Source organism: Amphibalanus amphitrite, unplaced genomic scaffold (assembly GCF_019059575.1).
Source record: "Amphibalanus amphitrite isolate SeventyFive unplaced genomic scaffold, NRLGWU_Aamphi_draft 000396F_arrow, whole genome shotgun sequence".
In the NCBI taxonomy this organism is placed as follows: Eukaryota; Metazoa; Arthropoda; class Thecostraca; order Balanomorpha; family Balanidae; genus Amphibalanus; species Amphibalanus amphitrite.
In genome coordinates, this window is record NW_024881890.1 from 202736 (window position 1) to 220821 (window position 18086).

The 18086-nt window shown below is 55.9% G+C and overlaps 1 protein-coding gene across 5 annotated transcripts in view; it reads left to right on the forward strand.

The window, feature by feature from the left end:
- Window positions 1-18086, forward strand: part of LOC122390436 (rho guanine nucleotide exchange factor 10-like) — a 65936-nt gene that overhangs the window by 19281 nt on the left and 28569 nt on the right. For 4 of the 5 annotated variants that reach the window (XM_043383382.1, XM_043383384.1, XM_043383381.1 and 1 more), the window contains one exon: window positions 16750-16939. In XM_043383382.1, coding sequence (XP_043239317.1) covers window positions 16750-16939 — 190 coding nt within the window. Of the gene's footprint in view, window positions 1-12676; window positions 12912-16749; window positions 16940-18086 lie in introns of those variants that run through there. The other variant, XM_043383385.1, reaches the window with a different exon arrangement.

Genomic DNA, 18086 nt, shown 5'->3' on the forward strand with positions numbered 1-18086 from the left:
TTCCTGTCGGTAGCCGACCCACCAGGCGCATCTGTTCGCCTTCAATGCGCTTCTGTCGGCCGCTGCGCCGTTTTGACTGCACGGGTGCACGGTTATTCGCGGACAAAACTCCCCTTCTATCCGACGCAGCAAAAACGTCCCTGCCGACACTGAAGGGGCCAGGCTGCCGTCAGTGAACCGGCGGACACGCCAGTCACGAGCTGCTGGATGCTGAGAGCTGGATACTGGTCAGTAGCGTCCGTTGGGCAGCTGCTTCACTCGGAAATCGGGATCGTTTTTAATTGTTCTGGTCCCTCGCATTTCTCTTACTACAGGACATGACAAGTTTTCTTTGTGTTGTTATTTTCTATTTCCCTTGTAGTTGATTTGTTTCAGTGGTTTCGGAAATCGGAATGCCGTGTTTTCCGGTCTGTAATTGCTCTGATGTCTGTTCGAACTTCGAGCCATGTTGGAGTCCCCTTCACGTCGCCCATGCTTCCTCCGCTGCTCGGATACCATGGTGCTGTCACCAGTCTGCAGCCCGTGTCGCCGTCACCTGTCACCCCCCGGTGGCCGTGCCGCTGTCACCAGGACGGCGAGCACGTGGGTACCGCGTGCCGCGCCCAATGGACGCGCTCTCGCCGCTCTCTGCAGCCCTCTCTCTCTCTCTCTCTCTCTCTCTCTCTCTCTCTCTCTCTCTCTCTCTCTCTCTCTCTCTCTCTCTCTCTCTCTCTCTCTCTCTCTCTCCTCCGCTCCGCGTCACTGCCTCTATTTATGGCGCAGGTGTGGCGAGCTCACGGCCCAAGTAACCCGCTCCCGCACATACAGCCGGCACGACGCCCCTTTGTCTGAGGAACGGCGCTCACGAACCCCCGTCCGGTCGCTCTCGATGCTGCAGAATAATTATTCCTTTTACGTTCATCGTTCGGCGCTGGCGATGGAACGGTTTATCGCGTTTATCGTTCGATGTGCCGTGATGTTCTCAGCGCTCTTGTCTAGTACAGCTTTGAGCATCAACTGTTTGGCTCACGCGAGGGTATAGCAGATTTGAATACTTTGATGCTGAGCTATGAAATAATATGCATATTGCATATACCTACCTAAGACTTATGACGTTACTTTGTTGCCTCTGATATACATGATATCTCTTGTTCGTCTAATGGCTCTATTTATTCTAACCCGTTGATAGTCAGTGTTGAGCTTATGGAGCGGATTAGTTATTGTTTCGCATTTTTACAGCACCATATTTTTTAGAAGTAATAACTTGAGAAATCGATAACATTGTCTCATATTTAGTTTCCGTCGAGAACCTGATCCCGCTTCTGAAAAATGCTGTTTTGTATTCGGCCTTTGAGGCTGGACAGCTTTTCTCTCTGGTCACAGATAGCGCTGTAATTCGGCGAAACAATTAATTCTGACACGCATCATTGATCATGCCTTTTGTCCAGTAGCTGCGGTTCGCGGACGGGCGGATGCTGTTATCGACTGGGAATATACGACACGTAGGCAGGTACTGTTTTACAGCGGATTCGATGACGTCAGACTCTGGGACCGCCACTGCACCGGTGTGCTATTCTCGCCAGCGTGACGCGCTAGCGAATCTTCTTTCATTAAATTGGTGGCGTCGACTGGTCTTTGATCACCTTGCGAGGCCAAAGTGGGGCGTGACTCGCACCCAGTCGCGGCTCGCGAAATACTACTGCAGTCTTCAAGTGCTGTCCAAGGAAGGTCAGGGTAAAACAGGTGTTTCTCTAGCTCATTGGACTATCAGGCGGATGCTGACTTGGTCTCTGCTGGCTGGCTCTGAAAGTTGTGACGTCACAGCCCTGCTTCAGTTTCTGCAGAGTAGGGCTGACTTTGGGTATTGCAGCTTCCTACTCATCCGTTCCCTGTTTCCCGAACTCGCCCTAACATCGGCTCCGCTATATTATATGCTATATTGCGCACCTTTAGCTGCTTACAGCACAGAGAGACCCAGGTCTTTGTCCAGACCCGTGCAATGTGCATCAATGACTCAATGTACCGAACATACAGAGACGGCCTCTGTGTCGCTGCCGGCTGCGATGCGGGCACCGCTTGTGTTTACGAATATCTCTAGCCAGGCTGCAAACGAAAAAGGACGCATTGTTGTGGTGCACATTGGGCGCGAGTCCTGGTGTGGATGACTCACATCATAGTCAGTCTTTTTGAGATTGATTTATTGTATGTATGCTGCGACGCTGCGTGCCTAAAACCCCCAATAAACAAACAAACTATCAACTATGATTTAGACCGCCACGTTTAGATCAAACGTTCTCTCTGCAGAAAGTGTGGACGTATAAAGTAAACGGTAGACATTTTTATTAGTTACCACGATCATCGGATCCTGATTGGATCGTCATTCGTCTATTGCCATATTCAAGTAAAATTGAAGCTGCCTTTTCTGTCATACTGAATTGAAGTTTTTGTGACTTTAAAGGATGCTCTGACTGACAGGCACGTACTCGAAGAGCGCTGGCTGCTGCGGTAAGTGTTTGTTGACTATGGCGGCAGATGTTTGTTTGCTAGCGATAAAGCAATGGAATGTTTGAAGGCAGGTAGTGCAATGCTGCCAATGCTAACATGGTCTCCGCATACCAGCTACCTACCTTGTTCCGGCATCCCCTGATTGTTCTCAAGTTACTAAAAACACAAATGAAGCTTGTATGCCATGGCGGACCAGTCAGTGATCGAATGAATAACATTATTTGGCAATGAATAACATTATGGCTCATTGCAATTCGAGTATGAATCAACAAACAACTGAACTCCTTCCTTTTCACAAGTTACATTTTTCTGTAGCTTAGCTGCTTATTAGGTGCACAACTTGTTTATTCTATTCTCACAAAGCACGTACCGTCCGCGTTGGCCGTTGGGCCGCTTACATTGCACACTGCACATTTCCGAGTGCAGTATATTGCAGAGGCGAAGTAATGCACAACGGCACATGCACGAGGCTGTGCAGTGTGCACATTGCAGACACAGGAAACCGGTCATCATTGTTGAGCGCATATCCTTCTCATGTTCCGACACCCTCCCCTCCCCGTCAGACTCCCCCTCTCCCAGCTCTCCCGTTGGCTGGTTCTCCGATGAGTGGGAGGCAGCGGGATGGCAGGGGGGCTGCTGTCGGGGGTCCGCCGGGGGGAATACGATTCAACCCTCATACGACTTTTTTGCGCTCGAATTCGACTTTGCGCAAAATAAAACGACAGCGCTTAAAAGCGACAGTTGCCGCAAATTGCACACTCAAACTGCGCTGAAATACGACATTTCTTTCATGTCGCAAAATCTTCAAAGTTATGCATTCTAGGAAGCTCGCTGCAATGAAAAGAGGTAATTTTAGCCCCCCGGAATATGTGATAGTATCAGGACACTGTTTGATTCCGCCACAAATGAGAAAAACGCGATGCAGAACGATGCGGTGAAACTGCGCTCATTCGCGACAAATCGTGGGTAAATTGCGCCTGTATTCAACAGTCCTGTTGGAGCCTGAGTGGTCGAGCACTTTCCGTTTTTCTGTTCTCATTCGTTTATTTCGTAACCAATCTTTAAAAAATGATGCTCATTTGAAAGAGATTTTCTCGCTCGTCATTTCTGATGTATAATGCATACATTTGGTACATCACACTCACAACCATATGTACTTGAATTTTCAGATGAAGGATTTTGCCGCGAAGACGGAGTGGGTGTCGTATACCTTACCTAGATGTTGAGCTGGAATTCGGTGAACAAGTTTTTTTTAAATAATGACCTGAAAGTGACCCAAACACTTTTAATTGATAGGTGTGTTTGCAAAACGCATTCCGACAGCTTTTTTTTGCTTTTAACACTGTATTTTTCTCGAAATACCTGTTTGAATAATTTTCCCGAGTCAACTTCAGGCGCAATTATCAGACACTTAGCCTAAAAACGACACTACCGAGTCAGATAAAAGCGCACTGCGCCATTTTACGACACTCTGCAGTATGATCCGAGCGCATATGCGCCCTTTCCAGACACTTTTATGTTTGATTTGGGCGCATTGCACTTACACTTGACGGCACAATTTACTTGACAGAGGCGGCTTCAGCCACTGGTTTTGTGGATTTAATGCCTTTTATGCTATACTTTAGCATGTTTAGATGTTAACGATCAGTTTTGTTGTATTTACTCTATGCACATACTTACCTGTTGCTTGCGCGGGACCCCTCTTCATTAGGCCTGTTATGCGTAAAGTATTAGCGGAGGGGATTTCCTTCGCACTGGTGTATGTGCTGCCAAATGTGTACGTGTGGCGCTCAGCTGGTCGGTGTTGGCCGAGATATGAATGCATAGGTGTATGCAAGGCGGACGGCTCCAGTGGCGGTCGCAGGGGGGGGGGGGCATCAGGGCCATGCCCCCCCCAAAAGGCAAATCAGGGGGGATCATATCATTTGCCCCCCCCCAAACAACCGATGGGCCCCCATGGCCGTATGGGGCCCTGGCCCGTATTCGATTGTCACGAGGCTCGAGAAACCCACGCCAGCTATTAACAGCTCCTATACCAGTCTTTGAGGGTCCTACACTGACCTCTGAGAGCCCTTCAGTGGCGGTCAAGCGTCTACATTGACCACTGAGGACCCACATTGACCTCTGAGGGCCCTCCACTGGCCTTAAAGGGCCCCTAAACCGGCCTCAGGGGCCCATCCGGCGTCTGATAGCCTCACGCCGGCCTCTGGTGGCCTCATTTCTGTCTCTCTAGTCCCAAGACTAGCCTTTAAGTGCCTCTGAGGGCCCCGCACTGGATTCTGAAGACCCGATGTCGGCCTCTAAGAGCCCGCATCGGCCTGTGGGGGCCCATTTTGGCCTTTGAGGGCCCTCCGCTGGTCTCTGGGGTCCAACGCCGGCCCATGCCGGCCTTTAAGGGCCCCACAATGACCTCTAAGGGCCCCATGCTGGCCTGTAAGGACCCACATTAGCCTCTGAGGGCCCCTGCACTGGATTCTGAAGACCCAATGCCGGCCGCTCAGGGCCCGCATCGGCGTCTGAGGGCCCATCTTGGCCTTTGAGGGCCCTCCGCTGGCCTCTGGGGTCCAACGCCGGCCCATGCCGGTCTTTTAGGGCCCCACACTGACCTCTGAGAGCCCATGCTGGCCTGAAAGGACACACATTAGCCTCTATGGGCCCTCACTGGATTCTGAAGACCCCATGCCGGCCTCTAAGGGTCAGCATCGGCTTCTGAGGGCCTATCTTGGCCTTTGAGGGCCTTCTGTTGGCCTCTGGGTTCCAACGCCGGCCAATGCCAGTCTTTTAGGGTCCCATTCTGACCTTTGAGGGCCCCATGCCGGACTGTATGGGCCTACATTAGCCTCTGAGGGCCCCCCGCACTGGATTCTGAAGACCTGATGCCGGCCTCTAAGAGCCCGCATCGGCTTCTGAGGGCCCATCTTAGCCTTTGAGAGCCTTCTGTTGGCATCTGGGGTCCAACGCCGGCCCATGCCGGTCTTTTAGGGCCCCACACTGACCTCTGATGGGCCGTGCTGGCCTGTAAGGACCCACATTAGCCTCTGAGGGCCCCTGCACTGGATTCTGAAGACCCAATGCCGGCCGCTCAGGGCCCGCATCGGCGTCTGAGGGCCCATCTTGGCCTTTGAGGGCCCTCCGCTGGCCTCTGGGGTCCAACGCCGGCCCATGCCGGTCTTTTAGGGCCCCACACTGACCTCTGAGGACCCCATGCTGGCCTGAAAGGACACACATTAGCCTCTATGGGCCCCGCACTGGATTCTGAAGACCCCATGCCGGCCTCTAAGGGTCCGCATCGGCCTCTGAGGGCCCATCTTGGCCTTTGAGGGCCCTTTGCTGGCCTCTGGGTTCCAACGCCGGCCCATGCCGGTCTTTTAGGGCTCCACACTCCTCTGACGGCCCATGCTGGCCTGAAAGGACACACATTAGCCTCTATGGGCCCCGCACTGGATTCTGAAGACCCCATGCCGGCCTCTAAGGGTCAGCATCGGCTTCTGAGGGCCCATCTTGGCCTTTGAGGGCCTTCTGTTGGCCTCTGGGTTCCAACGCCGGCCAATGCCAGTCTTTTAGGGTCCCATTCTGACCTTTGAGGGCCCCATGCCGGTCTGTATGGGCCTACATTAGCCTCTGAGGGCCCCCCGCACTGGATTCTGAAGACCTGATGCCGGCCTCTAAGAGCCCGCATCGGCTTCTGAGGGCCCCTCTTGGCCTTTGAGAGCCTTCTGGTGGCCTCTGGGGTCCAACACCGGCCCATGCCGGTCTTTTAGGGCCCCACACTGACCTCTGATGGCCCGTGCTGGCCTGTAAGGACCCACCTTAGCCTCTGAGGGCCCCGCACGGGCTTCTGAAGACCTGATGCCGGCCTCTAAGAGCCCGCATCGGCCTCTGGGGGCCCATTTTGGCCTTTGAGGGCCCTCTGCTGGTCTCTGGGGTCCAACGCCGGCCCATGCCGGCCTTTAAGGGCCCCACACTGACCTCTAAGGGCCCCATGCTGGCCTGTAAGGACCCACATTAGCCTCTGAGGGCCCCTGCACTGGATTCTGAAGACCCAATGCCGGCCGCTCAGGGCCCGCATCGGCGTCTGAGGGCCCATCTTGGCCTTTGAGGGCCCTCCGCTGGCCTCTGGGGTCCAACGCCGGCCCATGCCGGTCTTTTAGGGCCCCACACTGACCTCTGAGGACCCCATGCTGGCCTGAAAGGACACACATTAGCCTCTATGGGCCCCGCACTGGATTCTGAAGACCCCATGCCGGCCTCTAAGGGTCCGCATCGGCCTCTGAGGGCCCATCTTGGCCTTTGAGGGCCCTTTGCTGGCCTCTGGGTTCCAACGCCGGCCCATGCCGGTCTTTTAGGGCTCCACACTCCTCTGACGGCCCATGCTGGCCTGAAAGGACACACATTAGCCTCTATGGGCCCCGCACTGGATTCTGAAGACCCCATGCCGGCCTCTAAGGGTCAGCATCGGCTTCTGAGGGCCCATCTTGGCCTTTGAGGGCCTTCTGTTGGCCTCTGGGTTCCAACGCCGGCCAATGCCAGTCTTTTAGGGTCCCATTCTGACCTTTGAGGGCCCCATGCCGGTCTGTATGGGCCTACATTAGCCTCTGAGGGCCACCCGCACTGGATTCTGAAGACCTGATGCCGGCCTCTAAGAGCCCGCATCGGCTTCTGAGGGCCCCTCTTGGCCTTTGAGAGCCTTCTGGTGGCCTCTGGGGTCCAACACCGGCCCATGCCGGTCTTTTAGGGCCCCACACTGACCTCTGATGGCCCGTGCTGGCCTGTAAGGACCCACCTTAGCCTCTGAGGGCCCCGCACGGGCTTCTGAAGACCTGATGCCGGCCTCTAAGAGCCCGCATCGGCCTCTGGGGGCCCATTTTGGCCTTTGAGGGCCCTCTGCTGGTCTCTGGGGTCCAACGCCGGCCCATGCCGGCCTTTAAGGGCCCCACACTGACCTCTAAGGGCCCCATGCTGGCCTGTAAGGACCCACATTAGCCTCTGAGGGCCCCTGCACTGGATTCTGAAGACCCAATGCCGGCCGCTCAGGGCCCGCATCGGCGTCTGAGGGCCCATCTTGGCCTTTGAGGGCCCTCCGCTGGCCTCTGGGGTCCAACGCCGGCCCATGCCGGTCTTTTAGGGCCCCACACTGACCTCTGAGGACCCCATGCGGGCCTGAAAGGACACACATTAGCCTCTATGGGCCCTCACTGGATTCTGAAGACCCCATGCCGGCCTCTAAGGGTCCGCATCGGCCTCTGAGGGCCCATCTTGGCCTTTGAGAGCCTTCTGGTGGCCTCTGGGGTCCAACACCGGCCCATGCCGGTCTTTTAGGGCCCCACACTGACCTCTGATGGCCCGTGCTGGCCTGTAAGGACCCACCTTAGTCTCTGAGGGCCCCGCACGGGCTTCTGAAGACCTGATGCCGGCCTCTAAGAGCCCGCATCGGCCTCTGGGGGCCCATTTTGGCCTTTGAGGGCCCTCTGCTGGTCTCTGGGGTCCAACGCCGGCCCATGCCGGTCTTTTAGGGCCCCACACTGACCTCTGAGGACCCCATGCTGGCCTGAAAGGACACACATTAGCCTCTATGGGCCCCGCACTGGATTCTGAAGACCCCATGCCGGCCTCTAAGGGTCCGCATCGGCCTCTGAGGGCCCATCTTGGCCTTTGAGGGCCCTTTGCTGGCCTCTGGGTTCCAACGCCGGCCCATGCCGGTCTTTTAGGGCTCCACACTCCTCTGACGGCCCATGCTGGCCTGAAAGGACACACATTAGCCTCTATGGGCCCCGCACTGGATTCTGAAGACCCCATGCCGGCCTCTAAGGGTCAGCATCGGCTTCTGAGGGCCCATCTTGGCCTTTGAGGGCCTTCTGTTGGCCTCTGGGTTCCAACGCCGGCCAATGCCAGTCTTTTAGGGTCCCATTCTGACCTTTGAGGGCCCCATGCCGGTCTGTATGGGCCTACATTAGCCTCTGAGGGCCACCCGCACTGGATTCTGAAGACCTGATGCCGGCCTCTAAGAGCCCGCATCGGCTTCTGAGGGCCCCTCTTGGCCTTTGAGAGCCTTCTGGTGGCCTCTGGGGTCCAACACCGGCCCATGCCGGTCTTTTAGGGCCCCACACTGACCTCTGATGGCCCGTGCTGGCCTGTAAGGACCCACCTTAGCCTCTGAGGGCCCCGCACGGGCTTCTGAAGACCTGATGCCGGCCTCTAAGAGCCCGCATCGGCCTCTGGGGGCCCATTTTGGCCTTTGAGGGCCCTCTGCTGGTCTCTGGGGTCCAACGCCGGCCCATGCCGGCCTTTAAGGGCCCCACACTGACCTCTAAGGGCCCCATGCTGGCCTGTAAGGACCCACATTAGCCTCTGAGGGCCCCTGCACTGGATTCTGAAGACCCAATGCCGGCCGCTCAGGGCCCGCATCGGCGTCTGAGGGCCCATCTTGGCCTTTGAGGGCCCTCCGCTGGCCTCTGGGGTCCAACGCCGGCCCATGCCGGTCTTTTAGGGCCCCACACTGACCTCTGAGGACCCCATGCGGGCCTGAAAGGACACACATTAGCCTCTATGGGCCCTCACTGGATTCTGAAGACCCCATGCCGGCCTCTAAGGGTCCGCATCGGCCTCTGAGGGCCCATCTTGGCCTTTGAGAGCCTTCTGGTGGCCTCTGGGGTCCAACACCGGCCCATGCCGGTCTTTTAGGGCCCCACACTGACCTCTGATGGCCCGTGCTGGCCTGTAAGGACCCACCTTAGTCTCTGAGGGCCCCGCACGGGCTTCTGAAGACCTGATGCCGGCCTCTAAGAGCCCGCATCGGCCTCTGGGGGCCCATTTTGGCCTTTGAGGGCCCTCTGCTGGTCTCTGGGGTCCAACGCCGGCCCATGCCGGCCTTTAAGGGCCCCACACTGACCTCTAAGGGCCCCATGCTGGCCTGTAAGGACCCACATTAGCCTCTGAGGGCCCCTGCACTGGATTCTGAAGACCCAATGCCGGCCGCTCAGGGCCCGCATCGGCGTCTGAGGGCCCATCTTGGCCTTTGAGGGCCCTCCGCTGGCCTCTGGGGTCCAACGCCGGCCCATGCCGGTCTTTTAGGGCCCCACACTGACCTCTGAGGACCCCATGCTGGCCTGAAAGGACACACATTAGCCTCTATGGGCCCCGCACTGGATTCTGAAGACCCCATGCCGGCCTCTAAGGGTCCGCATCGGCCTCTGAGGGCCCATCTTGGCCTCTGAGGGCCCTCTGCTGGCCTCTGGGTTCCAACGCCGGCCAATGCCAGTCTTTTAGGGTCCCATTCTGACCTTTGAGGGCCCCATGCCGGTCTGTATGGGCCCACATTAGCCTCTGAGGGCCCCCGCACTGGATTCTGAAGACCCGATGCCGACCTCTAAGGGTCAGCATCAGCTTCTGAGGGCCCATCTTGGCCTTTGAGGGCCTTCTGTTGGCCTCTGGGGTCCAAAGCCGGCCCATGCCGGTCTTTTAGGGCCCCACACTGATCTCTGATGGCCCGTGCTGGCCTGTAAGGACCCGCCTTAGCCTCTGAAGGCCCCGCACGGGCTTCTGAAGACCTGATGCCGGCCTCTATGGGCCCGCATCGGCCTCTGAGGGCCCATCTTAGCCTTTGAGGGCCCTCTAATGGCCTCTGGGGCCCAACGCCGGCCCATGTTGGTCTTTTAGGGCCCCACGCTAACCTCTGAGGGCCCATGCTGGCCTGTAAGGACCCACATTAGCCTCTGAGTGCCCAATTCGGTTTCTGATGGTCTCAAACTGCCCTTTGCAGGTCCTGTACTGGTCTCTGAGGGCCCTAATTTTGCCCCTAAGGACCCAAACCAGCCTCTAAAGGTCCCACACCGGCCTCTGATGGTCCCAACTCCCATTTCTGTCTTTGGGACCCAAACTGACCCTTATGTGCCTCTGAGGGTCCCGTACTGGCTTCTGAAGGATCGATGCCGGCTTCTGAGGACCCATAACGGTCTTTAAGTGCCTCATACCGACACCTGAGGCCCCACACTAGCCTCTGAGGGGCCCCAATCTGGCCTATGAGGTCTCTACACCGGCCACTGATGGCCCTATTATGTTCTCTGGGGGGCTCAAGCCTTACCTTTGGGCGTCACGCACTTGCCTCTGAAGGCCCACATCAGCCTCTGGGGCCCTACCTTGGGCCTTTGCCCTTTGAGGCCCTTCGCTGACCCTGGGGTCTAACACCGGCCTCTGGGGGGTCTGACACCGTACTCTAAGGGCCCCATTGCAGCCTCTAGGCGATAGGTATCGCCGAAGCGCTATCGATGGGCCCATAAGGGCGCTGTACGGTAAGGAGGGCGCTATAATACGATAAGGAGGGCGCTGGCAAGTGTGGAGGGCGCAGAAAGATCAGGAGGATGCTGTGTGGTAAGGACCATGAAGGCGCCGACTGGTCAGCTCAGAGGGCGCCGAATGTGAAAAGGGCGCCGGCAGGCCATAAGAGCGCTGAATGGCGAGAAGGGCGCCGACAGATCAGAAGGGCGCCGAACAGACAGAAGGGCGCTGAAGATGATGCCAGGGTGCTAGATGGTCAGGAGATTGGGGGTGGATGTCTGGCAGTTCAGGATTGTGGGTGCATCTTCACCCACAAAGAGATATAAAATTGTAAACCTGGGCGCCAGTGCCGCATGGTGTACCGCAATGGCTAACCGTCGAGGGCGCCTAGAGTGCTAGACATTAGAAAGGCGCCTTCGGCGCCCCGAAATGATCGTGGAAGGCGCCGTCCAGTGAGGGCGCCTACTAGATTTGGGGGGTGGGGCTAAAGCCCAGTGTGCCCCCCCCCCCTTGGCTGCGCCCCTGTTTAGAGCGTTTTACTGTTGTGTTTTCTATCAAGATAAGGTCGATGAGATTGTTGCCTGTGCCCGCGTTATGTACCTACCTACTGTGTGCGGCCGTCTGATCCTTGCGGGGCGGACGACCATTGACGTCATTTCTTCAGCTGAGCAAATGTAAACAAACCTACTGACGAGTTAACCCCCTAATATACGGCCTTGGACGATAAACCGATTAATGAATATTGTCCTGGGCCCTGGCCCCTGCCTCACCGCCCGACGCTGCGCGCGCTGGGAGCTAAGGCATACCCCTGACGTCACTCGAATGACGTTGCAAGCGATCTGTTAGCTTATGATGAATCGCGTTTGGAACAGAGGTCCTAAGGAACCAAGTACAAAGAGAACAGAGGTTTGAGTGCGAATGCTGCTAGCGTGCTGGCGGAGCGGCGCGCTAGCGTTTTGCGATGACGTCATAGCTTAGCGTCAGAGTGAAGTTTGTTGATATTGCCATGGAAACCCAACGCGCCGACGCGCGCAGCGCACTCAGCGATCTGCTGTGAAACACCACCCTGGAGTCAAGGTCACTGGAGTAATTGGGAGACATTTTCACTGAAGTTCCTCTACGTCATTAACGCCTTTGGTTTCACACTCGAACGCCGTCAACAGCCACAGTATCTATAATAGGGCAAAGTTTCCCGAGTATTTCATGATAGTAACTACAGAATGCAGATGGACCAGAGACATGCGATCAGCAGCTCATGACTATGACATTCGGTTGAAATAAATCAACCACCAATGAAGTCATAGCCTACGATTAGGCAGCCCAATTCAAAGAAGATATGGAGCCGTAGATTTGTGGACGGCTCCGGCTCCGGTTGAGTACCTAGGCTCTTATTGAGCTTCGGACGCCACAAGCCATTTGCTACTTCTTCCCCACTTTCTTACCCCCCCCCCCCCCTTCCTCCCTGATTCCGCCACTGGCGGTTTCTGTCGCCTGCCGGCGCAGATGGAATGGGTGCGCTCGGACGGCTCAGTCGACTGTTGTTGTAAAGCGCAATTTGTTAAAATATGTGCAATTCTAACGCCGAATTAATTCGAAAAAGTGTCGAATGCCAAATCGTCTCCTGACTACAATGTTTGATGGATTGGCAATATCGTTGGTACTGAAGCATTATGAAACATTTATCTCGCTTTATTGAAGAGAGCAGGTTAAACTGAACACGTTTATTGTCTTTAATTGCGTACAACTCTCGGTTCGATATAAGCGCACTCTGTCTATTGAAAGCGCACCTCTAGGTCACGTGACTGGGGTGTGTCACGTGATTGCGCTTAAAACCGAAATCGGCGTCACAGGAGGGGGGCGGAGGGGGGCTGCGCGCCGCCAGCTGACGCCGGCCCGGCGGCGCCCGAGCAACCAGTCGGCGCTCGGCTGGGGGCCGCGGAGGGCGCCGGGTCGGGTTGTCCGCACGGAGTGTTCTGTGGAGTGTCCTCTGTTGTGTCCGCGCCGTGTCCGTACTGTGTCCGCCGCGTGTCGGCGCCGGTCGCCGCCGATGCGTTCCCATCTGCCGGTGCGCAGAACGCTGAGCGCACCTGAGGGCGCCCATCGAGCTTATCTGTCTCTGCGACGGCCCAAGAACAAAATGAGGCTCATACCAGGTGGGGAGAACGCAGAGATGCTAGCGCTGTGGCTGGGTGCCCAGCAAATCCAGCAGCAGTTGAAACGTTAACCTGTCTCTGTAACATTCTTGTGGTAACAATTTAAAATCGCTCCGCGTGGTTTACATGTATCAAGCTCACAGCTCAGGTATTCCAAGCAGACCAGGCATCCTTATGTTAGTCGAACCCTCCCCTCCACTAACACCTCCGCGCCACGGCGGCCTTTTGTCGCCGGTTAGCCGTCCGTCCGTCCGTGTGTCTTTCCGTTTCTCTGGCACCCACCGGCCGCCCGCCGTGGGAGTGACCGTGGGAAATATTCACACGGGCCGCGGTCGGCCGTGACAGCGCGTGTCGGTGACCGCGCGCTGGGCACCGCTGGTGGCCACGACGGAACCCCACGACTCGAACCGGGGCTGTGTGTTGTTCGACTGTACGACGGCTCTGTGGCGCGTGTCTGTAATGGTCTGTATGACGGCTATGGTTTTGACTGATCTAGCCATGGCGCTGATTGGTCTGCTCTTCGGCTGTGTGGTGGTTTGTGGTCTGATGGTCTGACTGGTCTTTCCCGGGGCTGTGTGACGTGTTCTTGGTCTGACTCTGGTCTGCACCGTGACTGTGATTGATGTGTTGGTCTGTATTACGTCTTTGATTGGGGTCTGGTATCTACAGCAGTTGTGATTTTGCACCAATAATGTGGTCCGTATTTCTACCTACATCGTTTCCGTGCACGGTGTTGTGTCTATACCGCAGCTGTGCAGTGGAGCGGTGCGCAGTTGACGTGTTCCTGGGTGGCCTCCGCGGCAGCCCACGGCCGGTGGATAGACAACTGTCGTAAAATACTCATTGTGCCCATGAACCGAATGCATTCGACTCACGAACCTGACGTCAGGACAAAGCGGTGACGACACACGAGCTTCACCTCTATGAATATGTTTCACGCCGTTTGAATGCGAACGTCATAATGTCTGACTTAATGAATGCGCTGGATTTCCCGTGGCATTCATGTTTTTGAGCTGCACAGGCGTTGGACGGGAGCTTATCAAGCCTTATTTGTTATTATAATACCACACCAGCGTTGTAAATATAGTGTAATTCCTGTTATCAGTGACAGGCTCGAACTCGTGTGGTATTATCCCCAAATGACGAAAGACACCCATTCCACTAAGCTCATTTCAGAGAAACGAACGTCCAACGCCCACGCTTCATGAACCCTGAAGCATCGTGATTCATTAATCACGCTTAACTCCTGCGTGATTTGTATGAAAGAGGTTGTTGGGGAAGTGAAATTGAGAAAAAGAAAAGATGAACTGTCGATTAAAAAGAAGAAAAAAAGCAAAAGTGCAAGAGGAACAGAGAGGTTGATGGGACGTTTTCGTCTTTGGACGTGCCTGCAGTGATGCATAGACTTTTACCGTCGAGCACGGGCGGTATATGTCGATATCCGCCTTCAATCTCAGATGCGTGCGCTGCTGAATTGTAAACCGCAGCAGCTGCCTCCTCGCCAACCAGCTGCTCGTGCCTGTGACGTCACAGGCCCACAGCGGCGCCTGTGGGCGGGCGGGCCGGTTCGGCCCGTATCTCCAGCGCGATCTGCATCGCCTGATGTCATTCCCACAGTCATCATAACCTGCGCTACCAGTGGCACTGATCACGTGACCCATTCGGCACCGCCCACCGGCCGAGAAGGCGGCACCGGTGCTACTGAAAACGGGAACAAATCTCCGCCGATTGGGCGATAGGAGCACGTTTCCTGAATAGGTCTCAGCTGAGGGTCCTGGATGCCGTGAAGTACCCGTCATTGCCGACAGTGGCTGTCTGAACAGCTCTCACTGAATGCAGGCGGAACGAGTGAGTCTCGCGGCTCGAGCAGCCACAGGTGGGGCCGGGGCACGTGGCCGGGCTCGTGGCGCGCTCACGTGGCCATCCCTCGCCGCCCCCGGGGAGCTCAGACACGTGGCTGGGAGGAGCGTATCGACCAGGTGGCTGCGTCGCCGGTCCCGACCAGCTGGGGGTGCCGGCGCCGGCCTGGAACCGGCTGCTGCAGCTGCCACCGGCCCCGGGCAACTGCAGCCACCGCCGCCGGCCAGCTGCACACCCATCCAGCCGGCTTATCGTGCCGCCGCGTAAAACCGCCGGCCCTCGCGGAGACGAGAGGCCGAAAATCCGTGGCCGGCGGTCTCGGTGACAGTGCGATACGGCAGAGGCTGCGGCTGGTCTGCACAGAGATCTGGGCGCCGCCGGCGATCCGGGAGCGTTTCGTGGAACTATCTTTAGAGCTAATTGAGTGGTGTGCCGCCGGGCGGCTGCAGTACCGTCGTGGCCGGCCGGCTGACGGGCGCAGGGAAGCCGCACCGGTGCCAGCTATGGTAATTAATCCGCACGGGCCGACTGCGGTTAGCGCCGGTGGCTTCTTACCACCAGGAAAACGACAGACAATTCTGGCGCCGAGGCTGTCAGAGCTCCGAGACGTCATTTGGAGGCTGCCGGTTCCCAGAAATCACCTAATTAATTTGTACGGAGTCTGTTAGCTTGGATCAAGTTTTACGCTCTGAATAATTTGCTGCGAAATGAACATGTAATGTTTTCTGCTGAGGACTCTTATTGTCATTTTTCTTTATGAATCTGACAGGGGGAGGTGTTGACAGGCGACGAACACATGCCTGTGGTCGTAGGGAGTCGACGACACTCTATCTTAGCATCACAAAGATAAAAAATTGGCACCTTGTCTGTGCGACCTCGACCGTCGCCGTGCCGGGCCGCCGACTGTTTACCACGGCCGTGAAATAACCCACGGCTCCCGGCTCCCGGCGAGGGCTGGCCTCGGCGCCGCGACTTTTTCGCTGAGCTGCCAACATTCCTGGCGGCTGCTAATGTGTTTCGGTGACGATGTTGTACTTAACGGAACTAATGGCGACCACCGAAAGGCCCATCTCAGCAGCGTGCCATCGCCCCACGTTTTATGATGTCGGTCTGAATGAATCGTTTCTCGGCTGTCCTCGCGAGTCATCACGAAAATAACGTTTTTGTCAGCTGAGTTTGCATGACGAACAGACATCTGTCGTACTAATTGATGGTATCATGGCTTTGCGTACGCCGTTTTTATTGATGCTCGCCCGTTGAATCTATTGAGCGCGGCACTCTCGGCCCCCTGTGGTGTTACGCGTATGCAGTATGCACCCCCGCCCCGATCCCCTGCGCAAACACTGGCAGTGCGCCGGTACGCGTCAATAGGCGCTGTGATGTAATTACCACGCTCTGTGTGCACATCTCGGGTCACGCTGCCAGAGCCGATTTCCTTTATTGAGTTTTTTTATGTTGCCGCTAGTCATGGCTTCGGGCCGATTCCGGCGATAGTGGCAAAAAACGTGTCGCGTTTGATTTAGGGACACTGCTTCAGATGAATAGAGGATAGTCTGCCACGAATTGCGGGTGTTGAGCGTCGAAATAAAGTGCGAAAACCGTCGCAGTTGTGGAGACTGAACAAAGATGTGGAGTCGAAACTTGATCGTTTTTTATCTGTTTGCAACGGTCTCTGTTGTATTTTCTGATGATATGACGACTTCTTGTTCGAGTCTGTCGTTCGCACAATCTTTGTCCTTGCTTCAAGCTTCCTCAATAAACGTCTCGGCACCTTTTTATTCGGCTGTCCCGCTACTTACTCGTGTACCTACCTCTTTATACCAACACACCTTCGCCTCTTTGTCGCACCCCGCCACCTTTTCCCCGCTGACACAGTTTTAGCTCTCGCTGTGGCGGTCGCCATCTTGAAGTGACCCGTCCTCGCTCTTTGCGACGCCGTTACCACCATGTTGAAGTGACCCCGTGCTCGCTGTTTCAGACGCCGTTCGGCCCGTGTCCGGCACGTGGGACGATCACACCATCTACGAGGATATAGACGAGGTGGGCGGCTGCAGCGGCGACGCGGCCCGCCGGCTCGAGGCGCGTCGCGAGCTCAGCTCCGACAGCTCATGGAGCGAAGAGTTCGAGTCCATGTCCGAGCCCGACGACGAGCCGCGACCCACAGAAAAGTGAGTACCACTCAGACCAGGATTTAGGGGTAAGAGTAACCGAACGACGAGTCGAGACCTAAAGAAAAGTGAGTACCGAGTTTAGGGGTAAGAGTAACCGAACGACGAGCCGAGACCCACAGAGTTTAGGGGTAAGAGTAACCGAACGACGAGTCGAGACCTACAGAAAAGTGAGTAGTGAGTACCCGCGTGGGGAGGATGTTGTGACAGCGGCAGAGCGCTTGGCTGCGTGCGGTTGCAAGGCGTGTTTGTACGCACACCCAACCTTGCGTCATTGCGTGCTCTCGTCAACACCGGTGACTTTCCCGTCCCTTGCATGACTGCGTTGGCGGTAGCTCTGAGCACAGTCACGATAGCCGAACCGCAGCGCTTGCTGCTCGATTATCTCGATGAGCTCAGCCTGCTGGCATCCGTTCTAAGCGCTCCATCACGACCTCAGACCAATGTCGCTGCAATGTTGACGTACGGCGCAGTGGCCGATCGAGGCTGGCTTCGGCGCCACATCTCACATCAATCCATCAATAGACCATTAGCGATCAAATGTAAACAGGGCGGCCATTCCTGGGCCCGACAGGGGGTCGACACCTTGCATGCTCCGGTACAGGCGGTGAGAAATGTCGGGTGATTTGGGGGTGGGGGGGGGGGGGGGGGAGGGTCCCTGGGGTACACCCAGGTGGGTGGTCTCAGACTTTGGCTCATCACAGGGCGTGATTGAAGGAATGAAATTGAGTGCCTGACATGTCGGAAAGTTAGTTACGAACTCCACAATCAATCATGTGAGTAGTTTGGCGTCAATTTAGATGGGCAAATCATCGGCGTTCCTATCTATGCGATTAATAAAAGCGATTTGAATTCTTTGTTGACATTTGGGTCGCGGTCTTTGTTTTTGCTCTCTCATAAGCTGACTAGTTATGTCGTTCGCTGCATGGCCCCCCTAATATGATCCTGTATTTGTGACAAAATCTAATAATTGTAATTTGGCTTGAGTCCAATGTTGTTGTCGATGTTGAAAAAACCATCAATTAAAAATGCTGCATTTTTAAGTGAATTGTCTCCTCATGTAGTCATCAACCTGGAACACAGATTTTATGTATCAAATATGGGTCCTTCGTTGGCTCTAAAACAGCATAGAGCAGTCTCACGAAAT